Genomic DNA, 21,885 nt, shown 5'->3' with positions numbered 1-21,885 from the left:
TTTGTTTGATCCTCCCCGCCCCCATGACTAGACTAGGGTGATTTGTTTTGGGGGAGGAAGACCTCAGAGGTTTCTCATTGTGTCATGTCATGGGTACAGACTGTGACTTATCACTGTTGATATTGATCTTGCTCATGTGACTGAGGTAATGTTTGTCAGGTTTCTTCACTTAATGTTACTGCCCCGCTTTTCTTACTATACTCTTCAGAAGGAAGTGACTATGCATAACTGCGCCTCAGGAGTGGGGAGGCACACGCTTCCCATCTTCAGGGTGGAGTGTCAACGTACTTATTGGAATTATTCTGCATTGGAGAGTATTCTCTCCTATTTATTTATTCAGTCATTTAAAAAAATATCAGTATGGACATGAATATTTATTTTATAGTTTGGTTTATAATTCAATACTATGTTATTTTGTTGCTCAAATTGTTTCAGATTTGGTGGTTAGAACTCTTCCCATTGGCTCTTATGTCCCTTTGACAAAGCCCAACGCTCCATCGTTGTGGGGCTCTTCCCCCCTCGCGCCCTCCCGCGCGCCCTCTCTCTCCCAGTCCATTCCCACTCTTCCTTAATTTCTGGCAGTAGAAGCTGCTCCAGGCTTATTTTGTATATTCTCTGCTCCAGTCCTAGAACCAGCCATTCTTCAAGGAGCTCTGTTCTTTTTATTGGAGGGAACAGGTCGTGAACACCAAGATCTGGGCTCACATATGCTTGTTGCTCCTGGGGTTCTGTCACTTCCAGGCCCTCTGAGCTGACAGAACAACGAGCTATTTGTGTGCATACTACCCTGTGCATATACCTATATCTATAAATATTTCTATACGTAACCTTCTATATATTAACCTAATATGAGTTCATACTGGGGTGAAGACATGATTTTAGGTTCTGGAAAAGTTATACCAAAAATCTAGAGGTGTTAAAAAATAAAAAAGCAATCTATTTTCTGCCTTAAATTTCTGTTTTGTTTCTACGACCGTGACAAATCTGGATGTCTTTCCAGCTCTGAGATTTCAAGACCACCCACTTTGTAGTTTGGAAGCCAGCTGACTGGCCAGCTCTGTGAGCCTTGGATGGGCATTCTCTGATGCCAGTGCTACTTAGCAAGGAGGAGTCAGGCTTTTTGGCTCCATGAGCTAGGACGTTTTCCCCAATGAAGCATGAACGCAGCTGGAGGTAGCTTTTAGAGAGTGAGTTCACTTATCCAGCACGTGGACTTTGGCAAGCATCTGGGAATTCTAACTTGTGTTCTTGGAAAACTTCTGTCCAAATTCTAGGAAGAAGAACGCCTGAATAAACTACGAATTGAAAGCGAAGGCTCTCCTGAAAGTAAGTTGCCCCCATGGCTGTGGTAGTTACCAGATCATGTGTGACAGCGATGGGTACGGGTGAGTGTGCGGTGGCAGGAGAGCTAACGGGGTGTAAGGGAGCGGGTGGGCGAGCCTTAATGTCCAGGGCTTACTCTGGGCACACCCACATCAGAAGCTTTCCTTTTTATGTTTCCCTACTGTTTGGAGCCTGACATCGTCTGAGCATAGCAGGCTGGTATAGCAGTATGGAAGAACCTTATACTCCGGGGCAGGCCTAATGTTAGGTGGCAGCGTGTACTGTGTGGATGTGTGGAAATACCATGTATTTCCAAGGCTATGCGCCTTCCAGCCTGGCGTTTTTCTCCCAACCGAGATCTTAAGGGCTGTGCCGCAGATAGGTGTGGTCGTCAACCTCAACGAATGCGTTTCTATTTCTATCTGTCCAACCAGTTATAAACAAGAAGTTCTGTAAGTGTATTATCTTCTGGGTGACATAGATTAAAGTCAGCAGTTAGCTATTAAGTTATTGCTACGTCGAATACATTGTGCTAGTCCCTTGCATTTGGAGCTGATGAATGCGTCATAGCGCCTGTGCTCTAAGGGCTTCCATTTGAGGAAGGACTATGACGGTCTGTAAGGTAACACTAATGCTGAAAAAGCAATAAAATACAGGTTCCTCATTTGTCCATACTTTTTCAAGTTTTAGTGGTGCTTATTTGGTGTGCCATAAATGAGGAAGTGGAACGTTGTAGAGCAGTGGTTTTCAAACTATGTTCCATGACCCGCCCCCGGGGTTTGCTGAGGTGCTTTGGATGCATAGGCCAACCGAGCCGTTCGACTCTCGTCAAGACAGCTCAGCTTTTGTGTTTTATGTTTTGGTGTTGTAAATAAAGTTTCTCTTGAAAAGGAGGTTTCGTTGCTCTTTAAAAAGATGTGAATAACTTAATTTAGAGAAATATTCCCTTAGAAAAGTAAAGGAGGGGAGACAGTTAGTGGAGGGAAAGAATAACAACAGCATGAAAGGCCATCTAAGATTTAAATTAATTTTTTTGGTTTTAGGAGAATAGACTTCAAAAAAATGCTTATATGTGGATTTTTAGGTTGTTAGATAAAGGTTTAATTGTTTTATCTAAATTCATAAAGTTTCCTGATGAAAGAAGTTTTTTATGCTGGGGAAGTGTAATAAACTTTTGAAGTTTTAAAGAAAAAAATTTTATTAGTTAAATGTTGCCAAAAGCCTGGCTTTTTTGGCTCCTTAGAATAAGATTGATTTTGCTTAGCCACACCGCTGCGTAGTGTGTTTCTCTGAGCATCAGCCAAGTGTGAATGCAGGGTATCTGGAGTCTAGGAGTAAATTTGCGGCAGCAGAATCTGAACCCCACAGCTCTTCTCTTGAGAATCATCCTTTCCTATATCCAACTCCGTTGACTCAACCATGACTCTGAGTCCTCACTCCCTTCTTCACTCTATTAGCTGTGTGTTTGCAAACCTTAGGCTGCAGACAAAATAAATATCCCTTATTCTCTTGCCTTTTGGTTTGTAATTTTCCTCCTTTGGTTATACCCTCATGCTACCCATCCTCCAAAGCCCAGATCAGATACCTGCCTGATTCCCACTTCCCCCAGCCTCTTGTCATTTTCTCACCTTGAAATTTTCACAAGATGTTACCTATTACTCTATCTTGTATTATGGTTTTAGATTGTAAGTTCTTTGAATCCCAGTAAGGCCCCTTTATACTTTGGACATCGTAGGTGTTCAGTTAATGCTCGGTTGAATGAATATATGATCGAATACCAGAATTTCTTTCATTATTCTTTCTCTCTCTGAGCTAGTATGACCTGTATGGCCTTAAAAAAATTCCAGAGAAGTAACTGTAGATTATATTAAGATGATAAGAACAGGAGCTGGGTATAGCTTTCTCCCCCTACTTTAATGCCTCCTAAGATATATTCTCTTTTTTGGATTTGTTATGTCTGTATATTTATCCTTTAAGGCTCTGAGGGCAAAGACTGCTGAAAACATACCTTGGAGTCCCATGTTCCTCACAATTTTTCCTTATTTGTTTCTCTGTGGGACCAGGAGCCAGACTGGTGCAGACCTGGGCCAGATATTTGTGGAGGAACTTGGGGCACCCAAGTAGGAAAGAGGGATGAAGTTATGCTGGCATACCCTCCACACCCCTCTCCTGCTGTGACTGTGACTACTGCTTGTGACATACTGCCTTCCTTTGCGTTTCAGCTCTTATAAGCTTGAAAAAGGGATACCTGTTCATGTATAATCTTGTGCAGTTCTTGGGATTCTCCTGGATGTTTGTCAACATGACTGTGCGGTTCTTTATCTTGGGAAAAGGCAAGTACCAAATTTTAATGCTGGTTTTCTTTTTAGAGTAGATTGGCTGATTGTTCCCTAAAGCTGATACTGTCTGCCTTTGGTGTTAGTGATAACCCCCAATATTTGTGTAGCATTGCTTGCTTTTCATTGTACTTTCACACCTGTTATTTCCCATGGCCTCTGATCCCAGGCAGGCTGGTCTCCTGTCTATTTAGCAGGTGAGGAAACGGGCTTAGAGATGGCCAAAGAAATGGTCTGTGTCTACACAGCCCCCCAGGGGTGTACTTTGGGCTCGCATCCCTTTCTCTATTCACTACATGAGAGTTTATAACTAAAGAAATTGATGGATACTTCAATTGCCAAACTTAAGCAAGTCCAAAAGGCATGTCATCCTTTTAGAGCCTAAATAGATTCTCAACTGAGCTCTTCTAAAATGGAATGAAAAGACTATCATGAAGATATTAGTTCTTGATAAATTAATTTGCATGTTTAACAGAATTCTGGACAATGTAAATGACAGTGGAAAATATTTGAGAATGTGACCCAAAGTATTCTGAAATTTTATTGTGAACAATAAATAGATAATTATGTTTTGGGGAAAAAGAAATGGGAGAGGACTTTCTCTACCTGATGTGAAAGAATGATAATTAAAATAGTACAGTCTTAGTGTAAGAATAATCAACAGAGCAGATTAGGTAGCCTAGAAATAGCTCCTACATTATATGTATATCTGAATTATATATGATAAAGGAATCATGAACTGATGGAAAGGAAAATATCCAATACTTTTTTATTGGATAAATGTTTCCAAGGAAAATTGGTTAGGTTTGGGCACACGAGGGAGCAAGGACTCTGGCTCTTCTTCTCCACACCGTATACAAAAATAAATTCTGTCAAAGGATTTAAGAATTATGTATCAAAAAGTTTAACCATAATAGGAGATACAAGTAAATGTTATAAAAATCTCATGTGAGAGGTTAGGCTTTTCTAAGAACTTGGAAGAATCATAAAGGAAAAGGTCAATATATTTGACTATAATAAAATATCTGAATTCCTATATCTAAAAACACCTCAGCCAAGAGAGCATGAAAGATTAATAGTATATTGAGGTTAGCAGCGTGGAGACTAAGGGTTGGTGGAAAATTGCAACAAATACCTGGAGGAAGGGTTGATCTCTTTACATAAAAAGAACTTGCACACATTGATTTAAAAATGTGAAAACTCCACCAAATAGATAAATAAAATTATGTACAGGAAATTCATAAGAGGAAATAAAACTAATTTAATGTAGTGAAAAAAATGTTTAACTCAGTAATGATGAAGAAAATAAAAAATAGCGACATTTTTTATTATCAATTTTGCAAAGTTAAAAAAGATATCTAAATCAAGAGGACATATGCTAAAATAGACACACCAGTGGCTACTGTGAAGGTACACAATTACAATGACTCTTGGGAAATCATTTGGCAAAGTGAATCTAGAACCTTCAATGTCCATGTCCTTGAAACTGGTCATTTCATTTCTGGAACTGTCTTTTAAAGAAAGAATTGAAACTACAAGAGAAGCTTTTCAGAGAGATAGACATTATGGCATTGTTAATATAGTGACAAAGTAGAAGCTACCTAAATGTCCACTGAGGGATTGATTTAGAATATTCCCTCAGGGGCATGTTGTGAAACAAACATAAGGTATTTAAACAGTTCATAATAACATGGAGAAATACTGATGACAGGCTAAAGAAGTAACATATAAATTTGTTTTTCCATTTTGCTCACACCCATATAAAAGGGAAAATGAACCAAAACATGTAAAAGATTGGGAGGAATGTGGATAGTTAAAAAGCTTTTTCTTTATTTTGTGAAATCAGTAGGAGGAAAAACATAAGTATAATGGAAAAATATAAACTATTTAAAAAGAGGAAAAAAGTTTGTAGACTGTTTCATTCTTTACTCCTAAATTTTTCCGTCTGAGATTTGTAGAAGGTGAATCGTAGTTAGCTCTAGAGTCATTTGAAAGAAGCGCTCATTTTTTCCAGCCTTCTTAACACCTTGGAATTATGGAAATCACAGTTTAAACCAACACAATTAGATTGATTCTGTGTGATGTCGTGCAAGGCTGCTGGCTGTTAGGTGGTATAGTCCAAAAGCTAATAAGTTATCTGGGTCGTGTGTTGAAAGTAAGCTGCCTGAATTTGTAATTTCTGTTTTGGCTCTGAGCCCCTTCCTAACCACCTGCTGGAATGGAGCTGCTGGTTTAATTCTTCCCTTATCAGTCCTCAGAGAGGAGTTGGGGCTTGGTGCCCAGGCTCTTAGTTTGCCCTTTGCAATTTTTTCCTTTTGAATAATGGATGTTGGTGAACGGCAGATTCAACACAGGTACTTTTTTTTTCATGTAAACATGTATTTGCTAAAGTTCGTATGCTAAGGAAACAGCAGAAGACTCTTGGGCTTAATGTAGAAACTCTTGTTTGAGTTTGTCTAGGTCTCTATTAAGCAATACCTTTTTATTAAATAAATTTTTAACTTTTTCCTAATTATAAAAATGTGTTACAGAAAACAAATCAGAAAATAAAGACTTAAAAGAAAAAACTCTACCATAATCCCAACTCTGACAGCAACAGAGTCTTGGTCCCTTGGTTCTTGGCATCTTTCCCACATAACTTCTTTGAGAACAATTCCTGAAGTGGAATTGTGAGATCAGAGGACAAATTGTTTTTAAGGATTTTGATGTATACTGCCCAGAAAGAGTATATACTATTTTATACTACCACTATTTAAATCCATGTTCCATTAACATATGAGTGCCTTTTCCTAGTTTCAAAAATCTTTTTTTCAAATCAGAAGATTAAATGTACCTACTTAAGAAAGTTTGTAAAATGGGGAGAAACGGGTGAAGGTGTGGTGGAGGAGGGGGAGGTGAATAAGCCATTGTCTATCACTATTAATATTTCCATACACTGCCTTTTAGTCTTTTTTTCTCCTGTTAAAAATTGTAATCATACTGTATATACAATTTTGCATCTTGTTTTTAAAACAATATTCTAAGTAGTTCGATGTTAATAATATTCTTTATAACTATCATTTTAGAAGTCAGATTTCTATTCCTGAATTGAAACAAGGATCGATTTCCCATAAAATAAGAGGCAAAAACCATAAGATCTAATTTTTGTTTACCACATGCCAAATCTTAAGTTACAACTTTCTAAGTATGAGAGGTTGAGAGGCCCTCACTTTTCAAAGGAGAAATGCCACTGACAGTGAATCCCCCTCTAAAGGATGCTAGAATTTCATTGTGAATGTTGATAAAAAAGTTAGATTGGGATTTTGTCTTGAAAAGAGGGCATTTAAAATATGAAAATAAATTTTTACTGTATACATCGCAAATTTAAATTGTAATTTTGCATTAGTTCAAAGAAAGTAATTAGTTAAATTTTGAGCTACTTAACTGGTGGAATTTTCCTGGTAAAATTATACATTAACAGTATATACCATTCTTCATTTCACATTTGACTTTGTAGCAGGACTATAACATGAGTCATTTCTGCAAAAATACTTTAGGGGGCTTCTTCAGTTTTTGCGAGGGCCTCTTTTATCCATCTGGTGTTTAAACCATACTCTCTGAGGCCCCTGCATTGTCACCGTTTTTGGTAGCTGTCCTGACTCTCAGATCCTTGGAAGCACTACTGGGCTTTAGCAGGCAGCCAAGAATCGTAAACTTTCTGTGATGTGCAGGACAAACATTGTCTTAGCCAAAATGTCACCGGTGCCCTGGCTGAGAAACGCAGCCAAGAGGAAAGTAGGAACTCAGGACGTCAGGTGGGGACCAGTGTGGGAAGGGAAGGCTTCTGCGCTATGGACTGCTCAGAATTGATGCCACATTTGCTGACCTCATATAAGCAATAACTGTTATTTTAAATTGTTCCATAATATCCATGAAGCAGATATACTGTAATTTACTCAAACTTCCCATACCCTTAGACATTTAGACAGTTTCACTTTTATGCACTTAGAAATGTTTCAGAAAGCAGTCTTATTTCTTGAGTTCTTTTTCATTTTAGATTTTTTTTTTTTTTAGTTAGGATAGATTCTCAGAATAAGAATAATTAGGATTAGATATGTAAGCACAGTTAAGTTTTTTGAAAGTTACTTTCATTCAGTACTTTTGCACCTCTGTATGTATTTATGGTTGTATAATTTTTGACATTTGAAAAGGCTAGATTGCATTCAATATATGTGATAAAGTTTTGGCTTTAAATTAGATGAGGTAATGGAGCTGAAAAGAATTAACACTGTGCCTGATACATAGATTTCTCAGCATATAATGACTGCTTGGAGTCGAGGTGTGCTTTCTGCCCTCGCCTTGTAGGATGGGAAGTACACGCGGGGCCTGTGTGTGTTCACTTTCTGGTGACCAGTGGGGTTGAGTGTTCACGATCCCACAGTCCTGCTTCCCTCTAGCCTAGTTGGTTAGTAAACTTGAATCTGACTGGATGTTTACTTACCTTTCTTAAAATTTCTTTTCATTTGAGGAGTTACATAGCTTGAGAAGTAATTCTCTTGGAATTTGCCAGTTCCTTTACCCTTAATGTCTTTGTGTCCCGCAGAGTCCTTCTACGACACATTCCACACCATGGCTGACATGATGTATTTCTGCCAGATGCTGTCAGTGGTGGAAGTGATCAATGCGGCGATTGGAGTCACCAAGTCACCAGTGCTGCCTTCTCTCATCCAGGTATTGAATACTTGATCTCGAGGGTGGGGCATGAAAGGTTTCAATGTTATTTAGTAGGTACGCCTCAATTTGCTGAGAAGTCTCAATGAGTAAAAACACCTATTGGCGCAGGAAAAGCATTGTTTTACCTGAACAAGGAGGAAACATTTTAAGCCTCAGAAATATTTTCTAAAGTAAACTTTTCCCATTTCAGGTTGATTTCATTGTAACATCGTCAAGAAATCACAGTTATACAGAGAGCTGTAAAGCTAAGGAAACTTGATTCTCAGGCAGGAGAAACTCCTACCCTCAGTCTTCTTAGAGATATGCTTGGTCTCCCCCGACCTTGGGTAGGTGAAGGAAGTGAAATAACTAGTAACGCCTCGTACTTTGGACTTTCTTTCGTATACGAAGGTGGATGCTCTGACTCGTATGGGGATCCCTACCCCTCAGTGCATCTGTCTTTTCCTGATATTTGGAAGATTGTTGTCGGGAACAGGGCACTAAAGCCCTGAATCCTCCTTTCTGTTTCCTAGCGATGCGATTACGCACCATTAAATACCACCTACGCAGACACGGGGGAACGAGGCGGTTGATTATTGGCTAGTCTTTTGTGGAGTAGTTTGTGTCATTTTCCCCTTCTGTGGTGCACCAGCTCTGGCGTGCCAGTAGTGTCAGTGGCGTGGTATATGATAGCCTCGTTATATCCAGGTTTTCTGCCCTTGGAAAGAGGCTACTTTGTTCAAAGAATAAAAAGGGAATAGTGAGTGACCCCCTAATATGGAATAATAGATATTTCTTATATCAATGACTAGTACAAATGAAAATTAGGGTAGGATTTTTAGGGCAAGAATTTCTAGGTTTGTTATCACATGGCATGGCTCCAGCAAGTGCCATTCATGTAGAACACAGTGTGGATGAAGCTTCCGGGAGCTGGACAGTGGGGATGAGTCTTGGGTGACACTGAGGAAGAAGTCTTGGAATAATACATATAGCATGATTTCAGCACATTTAAAAACAGGCCCAGTGAAATAGTACGCTGTTTAGGAATACATACATAAGCAGAGTGGTCATGGAGTGGTTAACACAGGCAGTAGTTACATCCATGGCGGTGGGGGGCGGGGGGCCTTACTGGTAATGTTCTGTTTCTTAACTTGGGTTATGCAGACACAAATGTTCATTTGGCAGTATCCTTGAAACTGTGGTTGAATGTGTGTATATTTAAAAAAAATACTATTTATGATGATACATTTATACACACATGTACACTTGTATCCAGAAAGACTGGCTTGGGTATTTAACTTGTTCCAAAACTGGGGCAGAGGATTAAACCAGTTGAGCTCAATCTTTTTCTATTTACCTCGAATTGAGTTGGGTTAGGTTTCAGGTAACACATGTATATGGTTTTTAAACGTATATTAAACTTTTTTCTCTCTCTCGGGTCCTTTTAATAGCTTCTTGGAAGAAATTTCATTTTGTTTATCATCTTTGGCACCATGGAAGAAATGCAAAACAAAGCTGTGGTATTTTTTGTGTTTTATATATGGAGCACAGTTGAAATTTTCAGGTGGGTAGAAGCGCTAGGGTGGTGTTTAAATGCTTCTCCTGTGGATCAGCTCTCTTTTCTAGCGAGTTGCTGTCTCATCCAGAGTCTGTCTTGGTTTGGGAATCACGTTCCAGCCGTGGAGAGTTGTAGTTGGAGCTGTGTGCTCTGTAAAAGTGAGGCATGGTTTTTTTTAAAGCAGCCTTTGGATTGTGGTACCAGCCCGGCCACTGGGGAGTGGAAGGAGAGACCCAGAGAAATGAAAAGACCTATTTTACCCTTCAGGATCTTGCTGTCTTGTTGGGAAGAGAGGGCTCATTCACAAAGAAAAATTCATGAAAGGGCTGAAGAAACATGAGGTTGAAGGAAGAATCCAGGTTGGAAGGAACAAGTGATGGCCAGCCTTCTAGAAGGGATAGTAGAGATGAATCATTTACTACAAGATTTTTGAAGTTTAAATTGACCTCTTATCTGATTCTTCCATTTTCTTAGTTGTCAATAAAAGAAGTATATTAAAAAAAAATTCAATTAAAGTAGATATATTCTTCACTACCAGGCCATATATGTTCCATGTGTATGATTCAGGGTTAAAGGACTTTGGGATACTTAAGTGTACTTTTGTATACTTACTTTGATAGCATCCATTTATCCAGAGATGAAGTGTCTGTCAATGTGTCAGTCATCCTTATCTACTTGGAATGTTGATCAGAACTAGGAATAAAGTTATAAAGCTTCTGAGCATCCATTCCACATACTGAACTATTACAAAGAGGATTCCTTTGAGACCTACACTTAGGCTGTCGTTAAAGAGAGTTCACATCCTTTGAAGATGGGGGGAGGAACATGATAGGAGTTTGTAGATAGAGCAGGATGGTGTTACTGTTCTGAAGAAGACACGTGTGGCTAATGGTGAAATGGTTCTGTTTGAATGGTGATCTAGAGTTGCCTTCAGAACCTGAAGTGGCTTCTAACATCTGAAATCCTTTTTTTTCATAGGTACCCCTTCTACATGCTTTCCTGCATTGACATGGATTGGAAGGTGCTCACGTGGCTTCGTTACACTGTGTGGATTCCTTTGTATCCTATGGGATGTTTAGCAGAAGGTACTTTCAGGAGCTCTAGGTTTTATAGCTTAGCTCCAAGGGATAGTTAAGTCCATAGGCCAGACAGTTCTTCCTCCCTCTGCCAGCCTGAGTCAATATATGGATGTTAGACTTCTCAAGATTTTCTTTCCAGTGGTTTCCTTCCATAATACTCCTGGTATCCAGACTATTCTATGGAAGGTACCTCATTTGGAAGCTGGGAGGTCATGTATCACATGCTTCCTTTTTATATGCTAGTTTTAATTTTCCAAAGCCAGTTCATATTGATGATTTTATTTTATTCTGTCAAGCAACTAGTAGGTGAGTCAGGTAGGGATTTTTCTATCCAGTTTATAGAATAGGAAACTGAAGCCCAGCGTTATCAAATGACTGTTCTTCATTCATCTTCTGTTGTCAGCTTGGAGGTTCATCTTTTAGGAAAACTGGGGGGAGGGCAGGAAGAGGCATAGCCGTCTGTATGAAGGGAGGAGGAAACATTTTCAACAAACCCGTGAATGGGGGGCAGGGGGAGGAGGGTAATGGGGGAAAGAAGGGGAAGGGTCATCAAGGAACATGTATAAAAGACCCAGGGACAAAGCCACAGGGGTAGGATTGGGGGTGGGGGAGGGGATGGGGGAGGGTGGTATGGGGAGAGTAGAGACAACTGTGCTTGAACAACAATAAACAAAAATAAAATTAAAAAACAAACCAACTCGTGACTGAAACTTGGCGGGCTTAGAAGGCTCTGTCACTAGATGTGACTGTATTTTATTTGCTTCTAACAAGTTCTTGTTTCTGCCTTCAGCTGTCTCAGTGATCCAGTCCATCCCGATATTCAATGAAACAGGAAGATTCAGCTTCACATTGCCATATCCAATGAAAATCAAAGTTAGATTTTCCTTTTTTCTTCAGATTTATCTTATTATATTATTTTTAGGTAAGCATTGGCTCTGTAATACCCTCTCACTTCTTTTACAGCACGGAGTGAAATAATTTCAAGTTTTGAAAGTGTTTAGGAATCGTATTTCCAAAAGAGTAGTGTCGAGCTGAGAAAGAGACTGCTTTGCAGAACAGATGCTCCAGGAGAACACGCTGCGTATGGGAAGCATTTCTTCCCAAATCCCCAGTGGTCGAGTTATTGGTCATAGGGAACTCACCATAATATATTTCATGCTTAAAACAATTTAAGGTGCTCTTTTAAAATAGACTGGGAAGCTCATTTTACATTTACTAATTTCAGGAGCACGTCCCTTACGCAGGGCTTACAGGGCGGCAGCCCGAGCGGAAGCAAGGGGTGGGGAGCAGCCTAGACCCGCACGAAGCCTCTGCCTGACCATTCCTCACGGGAGGCCTGCTGGCTTATTTCTTACTTACTTTTATAGAAAACAGAAATTTGTGCCTTAATTCATAAAAGCTAAAAGGGAAAAATATGTAAACCTAAATGATTGCAAATATGAGAGATTTACAAGCCTTCCTGAGTATAAGGACTGTTTACTTTAGATACAGTTCTCATACATTTTAATATGCTTTATGTATTTATCCCTGCTTTTTAGTTCACAAAAAGCCTTGAGGTGGCCCTAAATAAGTACGGCTTTCTGGTCTCCTAGCAACAGAGGATGGGACAGCAGATAGTATATTAATCTATTGCTGTGCAACAAATTACCCCAAAACTTAGCAGCTTAAGACAACAAACATTTATTATTTCACGTGGTTTCTGAAGGTCAGGAAGCAGCGCGGTCTGGTGGCCCTGGCTCAGGGTCCCTCATGAGGTTTCAGTCAGGCCGTCAGCCCGGCTGGGGCAACGGTTTCTGCAGGCCTGACTGGGGCCGGAGGCTTCAGTTTTGGGCCACAGCACTTCCTCATGTGGCTGCTTGTGACATGGCTTCCCCACCCCCAAGCAGGTGATCTGAGAAAGCCATAGGCCACACTGCCGTTTAAAAATTTTATCTATTTCATTTTTAATTGTAATATACTTGACATACAACATTATATAGGTGTGTAACGTGTTGATTTGATACATGAATATATTGTAACGTGATTGTTGTTGTAGTGATGAGCCCCTCTGCCATGTCCACACTGCCTTTTATAACCTAATCTCAGAAGTGACATACTGTCACTTCTCATATTCTGTTGGTTAGACCGACCTAGTACAGTGTAGGAGGAGCCGCACAAGGGTGTGCAACACTGTCACTGTGGGAGGTAGGATCGCTGGGGCCCATCCTGGAGGCCGGCTCTCCCGGACGGTGAGAGGAGGACCACAAGGAGTAAACCCCGGAAGCCAGGGGCCCAGCCGTCTTGGAGACTTGGTGCAGGGGAAGAGGGGGGTGCTCAGGACGTCAGCACACGGCAGAAGCACGGTTCGGCAACGTATGTTATGGGTGTAGGTCATTTGCCAAAGGCTAAATTTTATTTCATTTCTTATTTTCTATTTCAGAAAGGGTATAATATATTTCAGAAAGATTTCTAAGCAGAAGTGTTAAAATGGTTGGTCGCTGAGGGGAATAAGCTTCAATTTGGAAAAGGCACTCACTCATTAAAAGAACTCTTTACCTCTGTTACTGGATAAATCTGCTATTACTGTTCTGAGACTCCCTGAGGCGGGCATGCAGAAGGTGTTAAAGAAGAATAAGTTTTGGAAAGATCCTTATGCTTTACAAATAAAGTTAGGAGGGTGGAAGTATTTTAATGTGCACGAACCCTAGTGGCCCTTCTTCATGTTGTTTATGTTGTCACATACTCAAATTTTCAAGGTTTTACACTCATATTTAGTTTGCCTACAATGAATATATACTTGTTCTTATTCTTCAGAATGAAAGAAGTTTTAAATTTGCGTAATTTAGAAGCAGTATATCAATCAGTTACATTTGTACACAGATCAAGTTACTTTTCTAAACCTACATTCTCTCACAATAAGCCTGTAAAGTAAGTGTTTTTAGCTCTCTTGTACAATGAGGAAGTAAAGGTGAGGACAAGCGACAGAATAGTCAGTGGTCAAGTAGAGTTGAAACTTGTTTTTTCTTGACTCTGAAATGCTGTGTTTTCCAATTCACTGGATTGTGCTTCCTAGAAAAGTGTGTCATACCTTGTAAAATATAGCTTAATGCAGGTTATTGCATAGCCTTGAATTAAAAATTGGGTTGTTTCTATACTTTAGATTTACATATTTTTGTAAGTCTTACTTAAAGTGTAAAAAAAATACTCCAATTAAGGAAATGTTTAGGGATACTGATGTCTGTAACTTTCATTGAAAAACATCAAAAATGAGATGGGAATGGGTATGTGATAAAGTAAATGCAATGAATAGTTAAAGTTTAAATCTAGGTGGTATTTACTGTACAATGATTTAGGCTTTTTGTAGGTTTGAAAATTTTGGTAATAAAATACGGGATAAAATTAAATTGTAAACCCACTGGGAAAAAATTGAGTTGTCTCTAGTACATAGTACATTGTAATAACTTGTTAATAAGTTGTTAATTAGGTTGTATTTCCTGAGCAGCTGCAACAGGTATAGAGTATGAAAAACAGGCAACTTGAGATCGTCCCTGCCCTCAGAGCTTTGGTTATAAACAAAGACAAAGATTTTCATTTCTAATTGGCATCTTTTCTTTTTCAGGGTTATACATAAATTTCCGTCACCTTTATAAACAGCGCAGGCGGCGCTATGGACAAAAAAAGAAAAAGATCCACTGAAAAGAGATTTAGATGACTTCTTGCCATTTAGACTTTTGAGCCTACTCTATAATTCTTACGGTTTTATCTTCTTGTATTGATGTAAAAGTTTTTTTAAAGTTAAATGATTAAATTCTAAGTAAGGCTATCTTCCGTTTCCCCCAGTGACATCCTGAATTTACTGTATTATCTCACTGTAGTACTTGCATGACATCTGATGACAGGCTCGTTCTTTTGTGTTCTGTTGGTGACAGCAGATTCAGCCCTGCTTCCGCCCACTCCATGTTGTCAGTCAGTTTCACACAAGCCAGAGATTTCTTCAGTGTCCTGAATCTGCTGGGTACTGTCCATGCTCACAGTTGGAATTTGTTCTTTTCAGCTGTTGTGTGAAGGGGCGGGGGGGATGAAGACTGTTTTGCTCTATAGGAGGCTGTGAAAATGACTCGGGCAGGACCTAATATATTCTGTACCCAAGGGGTTACTTGTTAAGTAGGGTGGCATTGATTTTTTGAAAATCAATTCAACTCAGTCATTGCTAAAACATTTCTGAGTCCAAATGGGCCTAGAAAACACGTATTACCTCTGAATTTGTCGGCCTCTCTAATGCTAGCCTCTGTGGTGTGATACCACGCTTACCTGTGTGGGCACAGAATGATTTGAGAGAGACCAGTCAGAACCTTGGAACACTATTAACACTTCCTTCATTCTGAGATAAAGCAGAACTATGTTCAACACTAAAGAAAGACGAAACATTAGTTAGAAAATAATGAGATGATAAGAGTTCCAAACCCAAATGGCTCCAGGGATCAGAAGGATCAAACTGGCGGTAAGACGCTGGCAATGTAGCCTGTAGCAACCTGGGAACATGAGAGTAGGCCAGACTAAGTATGCGTATAAAACTGTCTTAGGCTGTGCACAAAAACTCAATCTTCCTTCCTCTGCACTGGCTAAGTCCGTGTACTTGTGTACCTGTCAGAGTAGGTGGTGGGATTGTCTGTTTTGAACGGACCTCAGAAATACCTTTTATTCTGCCGCTGTTTCACCTTTCCGCAGTAGGACAGTGAGCAGAGAACTGGCTGGAGAATCACCAGCTGGTCTTTTAAGAAAGATTCCTGGCAGGAACCCACCAACAGAGGAACTGAAAAAAATCTCGGCATTGTGAAGTTTGGCCATTGTCAAAGACATCAGTTTCTTTTACCACATTCCAAGCAAACTAAGTAAAATGGGTTAGAAGTAACACTAGGATAAAAGAATTTAAGGCCAGTTAGCTCTTCCTGTTTTGCCATTCCCATTGTTCCTGGGGGAAAGGGAACTAAATGAGTTCTGCTGTTTCTCTGAGCCCAAAGGGGAAACTTGGTTTCACCTAAAAACATATGAGCTTAGGCTGGATGATTTTTTTACCAATTCATTGCACTGAAGGATTGCATGTCTTAACTTCTGTCGTACTTGTTTGTATTAACTTCTGATGTTCTTTCACCTTTCTGTGTGTAACTGGGCAGATGAGCTTTGCAGTAGATGGTGCTGCATATGTGGCAGAATCTTACATTCTTAAAAGCCCCTTTGTTCCTGTCTGAGAAAGCAAAAGATTGTGTATTTCTATTAAACATTTACAGTCAAAATCCTAATAACTTGTGTTTAAAGAGCATTTATGTATCCTAATGGTTTTCAGATTGTTAGTGATAAAAGTCCTTTGTTCAGACAAAATATTATGTAGCTGTTCAGCAAGTTAAACCGAAAGTGGCTGCTCAGGTTGAAGCCTGAGGGAAGTAACACCTTGGGCCATCCACAGCAATTTGAAAAGCGCTGATTATGTAAATACAACCTAGAGAAGCTAGCAGACTTGCCCGGGGTCACGCAGCTGGCCCGTGAATTGGAAGGATAGCTGACTGCAGTGACCTGCCAGGATCTAGCCTCCCCCCGCCCCCATTCAGGGTGAAACCAAAGGTAACCCAATGATTTATGAATCTGTGCCACAGAGGAAGCAAAAATTATATCCAGATAGGACAGAACAAAAGGCCTAAAGACAGTGGTTTCCCAATGAAACCATTTTATAGAAAATCAAGTAGTATTTTTATTTAAAAAAATTGGGAATAATTTTACACATTTATGGTTGCTATTTAAAAGTCTGTATCTCAAGACATACCGAAGGCACCTAAAGGTTACCACCAAGTTTTGCCCAAGTTCTAAGAAAAGTTCTGAAACTTGGTGGTATAGGTCTTGCACTTAGAAAGTTTGAGACAGTCTGTGTTGCTCATTCCAAGGCCAGAAGCTTGAAAATGTCCTTACAATTGAGCAAAGAGAAGATGCCTTCCAGAAATCCAGAGGACCCTTGCAGGTTAGGTTTCCTGAGGAAGTGGGAGACCTCTGTGCCCAGCAGACCGTCAAGCTTCTCAGTAGATGTAGCCATAGTGGGAGCAACAGGTGTCTTTTGGGCTGAAAGACTGAGCACTAGGAAGTTAAAGCCCAAGCAGCCAACCACCCTTCAGGGCCCTTCTCAAGAGTGCAGCAGTCATTCAAATCAGCAAGTGGTGCTTCTGAGGCAGCCTCTGGGAGGTCTCTGGGTGGTCAATGCAGAGGTAAACACTCTGGAGAAGTTTTCACTGCCACGCATATTCAGTTGAAATGAAAAAAGAAGGCAGGCTCCCAAAGTCGGCTTCACATTCTTTCAGTGCTGCTCCCAGAGAAGTCTGTCTGCAAAGGTGTGATGTTGTGGTCGTAGCCGGCGTACTCGGAGGTGCCGGTGCTGGCCAGCTTGAGCTGCTGGGCAGCGTGGGTCAGCTGGAACGCAGCATCGGGGTGGGCTGTGTCGGGCAGCAGCGTGCACTCCCTTTCTAGCATGTCAGCCACCCCTTTGAGCAGGTCCAGGAAGCCAAAGGCCAGGGCAGCCTTTCGTAAACGGTTCAGCTCCTGAAATGATAAAAACAAAACAATCTTAAAATGCTTTTTCTTCATTACATACTTTTTTTTGACAGTGGAGGTTTTTTACTTCAAAGTTACAACTGAATAAGTAGATTTGTTTGCAACCATTATTGTGAAATGCTTTTTAAGAAAACGCAGCCAACTTCTCTGCAAATAGACACATACCTCAACTATGATGACCTAATTTTTGGTGGATAAGGTACATGGTTAGGCATAAATAGGTAAGCTCATGGGTAAATTACCTATTAAATTCTCAGTCAAAACTCCATTTGTGGTTCTCACTTCTTGGTTCATCTCTATTCCCACTTCATCTACCATCTTGTCTGCTTCCTGACCAACTGCCTAGTCGACTGTCTACCTGATGAGCCAGTCCAGTCACTTGAGCAGCTCATTTGGAATTAATCACATAGTCTCTAAGTGCTCAGCTTAGAGTAAGTTTTCCTTGGCCCCTGAACTTGAGTGAGCATTTTTATATAAGAAGAAATGTTTGTATGGAGATGCCTATGATGAGAGTGTGAGGACACGCCTGAGAAGCGGTTCCTCCGCAGGTGAGGGGATGCTGGGCAGGCAAGAGAGCGGACTGCAGCACAGGTCGCCACCCGCAGCCAGTGAGCACGTCAGCCAAACGTGCTGAGGCACTTGCGCACAGTTTCATTTACTCATAACAAAGGAGGGTTACTTTTCCTCCGTTACTCAGCTATGGAAAAGGCTTGTCCCAAACCTTAGAGGGCTCTGAAGCCTCTCATGCCTCTCCGGCTGGGCCTGCGGCTGCGGGCCATGCTCATGTTTGGAAGGGGCTCTGGAGGAGTCAGGAAGTCTGACCTGAAACACTGCCACAAAAAGAAAGGTGGGGTAGTGAATGGGAGCAGAGAAACAGGAAATGCCCCATCAGCCACTGAGCAGCGTGATCTGGGCAAGTTGTGTAGCCTTGCTGGGTCACAGTGGCCTCATTTACAAAAGTGAAGATAACCTCTTCCCTGCCCCCTGCAGAGGCTGGTGCAATTGCTTGGCAGAGGCCCTTTCTGGCTTTGATGTGTGGGATTATATAAAACCAGAATAAAGAAATGGGCTTTCTAACCACTGGTAACAAGTGAAAAGTTCAAAAGGCCAAAGTACAAGTGTGTCACGTTGAATAGATGGCTGATGAGCGTGTGTAGAAAGCTCTGCAGGGAGAGGGGATACAGCCAAAGAGTGGTCCTTCAGGGCCTGTGTGAATTACCGGCGTCAGTTGAGGGGCCTGGGGGCAGATCAACTCTCTGAGCTCTGATTAGGCTGTTCTTGCCTGGTTTCACCAGCTCACTACATAATTAGGTTTGAATACAATAGTGACATAAAGGTAATGAAATAACATCCAGACAAAGTAGCATGTATGTTCTCTGGAAGAAACACTGGCCTGGGGCTGGCTGTGTGCCTGCATCTTAAGATTTACAGCTAGGACACAACTGACAACACCGCGTACCTCACACTGTCACTTAATTTGATTTCACCCAAACACCAGAAGGACGGGAGAAGGGACTGAACTTAAGTGCCCAGTACTCCACCTCAGCCCTTGTAACTTTAGTCCCTCCATCCATGGTTCTGGATTAGCTACGTATGGTTTGCAATTCACAAATGTGCAATTTTAGAAGTCACTCCTGAAGCAGCTTTTCTGGTACAGTAAGAATGTTCCGGGCGATCGCCATCCCAGGAAGTCATACCCAAAGGTGGCCTGAGGTTAGGCTGCATACCCACATGAGACGGTGAGAAGGGTTAAGAGCTGTGAGGGTTAAGGGCCTTTCAACGCCTTCAGCCTGTCACAGCTGCACCAACACCGAGGAGCCCTTCAGCAGAGACCAGGCCGTTTAGGCACTTCCAATTCTTAGGCACTTCCAATTCTTAGATTTTAGGGCAAAAATGGACCTATCATTTCTACTGACTTTACTGATGAAAAACAACTGAGGCGGAAGCCATACATTTCTAATCCTCATCGCTGTTCACTCTGCTGCCCCACATGAACAATGGTGAACCATTTGTTTTCTGCAAACATCCCAGGGCCTACCCTCTTCCACTGTGATTCTGATATAGTCTCACCTTATAGAATGTCTGTGTTTTTTCAGGTAGTTTCCTTGCATTTCTTAAAATCTTCTGTACATCTGTCTATCAAGGGTAAAAATAATTCAACATTAGAATTCTGTGGTAAAGGGGAGAGAATACAAAAGAACGGCTCTAAATGTTTAAAGAAATGAAAACATGCACAGAGCCACAGTGTCAAAATGAGGATCCCTTTTGAGTTAATGCCACTGTTCTGTTCAATTGGTAGAGTGCCTCCCTCCTTCAAAGCACTTGATAATAAATCCCTTGGTGACAGAAATGAACTCAGCTCACAAAAACACACCTAGTAATCATGTATATATCTCCCGCTGCTTTTTAAACAAGGGTGCCGAGACCATTCAGTGAGGGGGAGAGTAGTTTCTTCAACAAATGGTGCTAAATAGCCACATATGTAAAAGAATGAAGTAGGACCCTTCACACCATATACAAAAAAGTAAATCAAAATGGATCAGAGCTACAAATATAAAACTCAGGAGAAAACATAGGGGCAAATCTTCATGTCCCTGGATTGGGCCATGATTTCTTAGTTACAACAGCACAGCAACAAAAGAAAAATTAATCTGATGAATGTTCATAGTAGCACTACTCAGAATAGCAAAAATGTAGAAACAATCCAAATGCTCATCAACTGAATGAACAGATAAACAACATGTCACATAATTATACAATAGAATATTATTTAGTCATCAAAAGGAATGAAATATTGATATAGACTACAAAATGAGTGAGCACTAAAAGCATTATGCCTAGTGGAAGAATGCTCAACAACAAAGGCCACATATTATATGATGCATTTATATAAACTATCCAGAATAGGTAACTCCATACAGACAGAAAGTAGTACAGTGGTTGCCAGAGGCCAAGGGAAGATGGGAAATGGAGTGACTTACTTAATGGATACAGGGTTTCCTTTTGGGGTGGTAAAAAAATGTTCCGGAACTGGACAGTAGTGATGGTTGTATAACTGCGATTGTACTAAATGCCACTGAAATGTGTATTTTAAAATGGTTGAAATGATAAATTTATGTCTATCACCACAATAAAAAAAAATACACCCAGGCTTAAAATAAAAATTTAAAAATAATTTTAGAAAAATTCAGAAAAAGGAAAAGAAAAATTCAGCCATCCTTCCCATAGGGAAATACTGGGGTCGGGGATGGCTGAAAGGGGGAGAACCTGATTTTCAAACAAGGAGAAGGGACCCCCATCCCCTCGGCCATGCAGGATGTCCAGTCTCCATGGGGGCAAGGAGAGACTATGCCATCAACAGAGGCTGCTTCTGGTGCCAGGTGGCCTGATGCCTCTCCTCATCTGCCTGAGGCTGGACTCCTTGGAGGAATAAAGAAAAAAATAGTACTCAAATGAGAAAAGAGGCTCAAAAGTGATTTTTAAAAATAGGTATAAAGAACATTATGTCAACAGAAGAAGAAATGTCACTCAAGTACCGTGCCTGAAAGTAGCATACCGTGGTGATAGTATACTCTCAGGGTCCCATGAAAGTGTTTTTGTAGCATTACTGTGTAAAATGCTATATGGTCTGGGCTCTACTCTGGGGATGGAATAACCACATGAAGGTCTTTCTCAAAATTGTTGTAAAAGATAACACCCATTACATTAGTTAATGCCTCAAAATTCAATGCCAGGAAAATGTGTGTCTCTAGAACTGGCCTGCTCCTTTCATCAGACACATAACCCTATATAACATAAAACCCTACATGTGTCTCTTTCGACCTTGGTAAGAGAAAGCTCAGAGCCAAATTTCTCAAATACGATTGTCTTCTTGCCTTGGGTTCCTGGCACAATTGTCTCCTCCCTTCCTCCAGGTTTTGCATTGCTCTAAATTTTGTAAAAAATGATTTTGCTATATATGTTTTTTACCCATAGGCCACCTCAAATCCTTTCTGGAAATAATGATAAACATTAGGAGGAAATGAATTACTAAGTATCAAAGGAAAGGAAAATCAAATCAAATGTCTGCGGGCCTGCCAGAACCCCTCCTCCAGCCCCCAGGGGAAAGCGATGAGAATGGTAATGTTACCTGCAAGCCGCTGGGTTTGATCCAGACAGTTACATTCTGGGCGTAACTGCGTTTGTTTTTGGGCTGCAGGGGGAATGGGCTCTTATTGTCATCCTCACCATAAGGGTTTTCTTTAGCATCTTAAAAGAAAAAGACAATCTTGAAATGACATCTGGCAGAACACAATCAATTACATTTCCAATTAGGCTAGAAGCT

At 40.6% G+C, this 21,885-nt stretch overlaps 2 protein-coding genes across 2 annotated transcripts in view; one reads left to right on the top strand and one right to left on the bottom strand.

Moving 5' to 3' along the window:
- Positions 1–16,255, top strand: part of HACD3 (3-hydroxyacyl-CoA dehydratase 3) — a 31,461-nt gene extending 15,206 nt beyond the window's left edge. The window contains exons 5-11 of the mRNA XM_054565269.1: positions 1,275–1,326; positions 3,546–3,656; positions 8,242–8,369; positions 9,803–9,915; positions 10,888–10,994; positions 11,779–11,910; positions 14,587–16,255. Of these exons, the coding sequence (XP_054421244.1) occupies positions 1,275–1,326; positions 3,546–3,656; positions 8,242–8,369; positions 9,803–9,915; positions 10,888–10,994; positions 11,779–11,910; positions 14,587–14,663 (720 nt within the window). The 3' untranslated portion in view covers positions 14,664–16,255. The remainder of the gene's footprint in view (positions 1–1,274; positions 1,327–3,545; positions 3,657–8,241; positions 8,370–9,802; positions 9,916–10,887; positions 10,995–11,778; positions 11,911–14,586) is intronic.
- A 433-nt stretch (positions 16,256–16,688) lies between these two features.
- Positions 16,689–21,885, bottom strand: part of INTS14 (integrator complex subunit 14) — a 31,217-nt gene continuing 26,020 nt past the window's right edge. The window contains exons 10-12 of the mRNA XM_054565268.1: positions 21,691–21,809; positions 19,632–19,697; positions 16,689–17,549 (exon numbers count right to left, since the gene is read on the bottom strand). Coding sequence (XP_054421243.1) covers positions 17,298–17,549; positions 19,632–19,697; positions 21,691–21,809 — 437 coding nt within the window. The 3' untranslated portion in view covers positions 16,689–17,297. The remainder of the gene's footprint in view (positions 17,550–19,631; positions 19,698–21,690; positions 21,810–21,885) is intronic.

This window comes from Pteronotus mesoamericanus, unplaced genomic scaffold, assembly GCF_021234165.1.
Source record: "Pteronotus mesoamericanus isolate MK-2021 breed Mesoamerican mustached bat unplaced genomic scaffold, CSHL_Meso_final contig_164, whole genome shotgun sequence".
In the NCBI taxonomy this organism is placed as follows: domain Eukaryota; kingdom Metazoa; phylum Chordata; class Mammalia; order Chiroptera; family Mormoopidae; genus Pteronotus; species Pteronotus mesoamericanus.
Note: the sequence above shows the minus strand (reverse complement) of the source record. Positions and strands in the feature narration are given on the sequence as shown.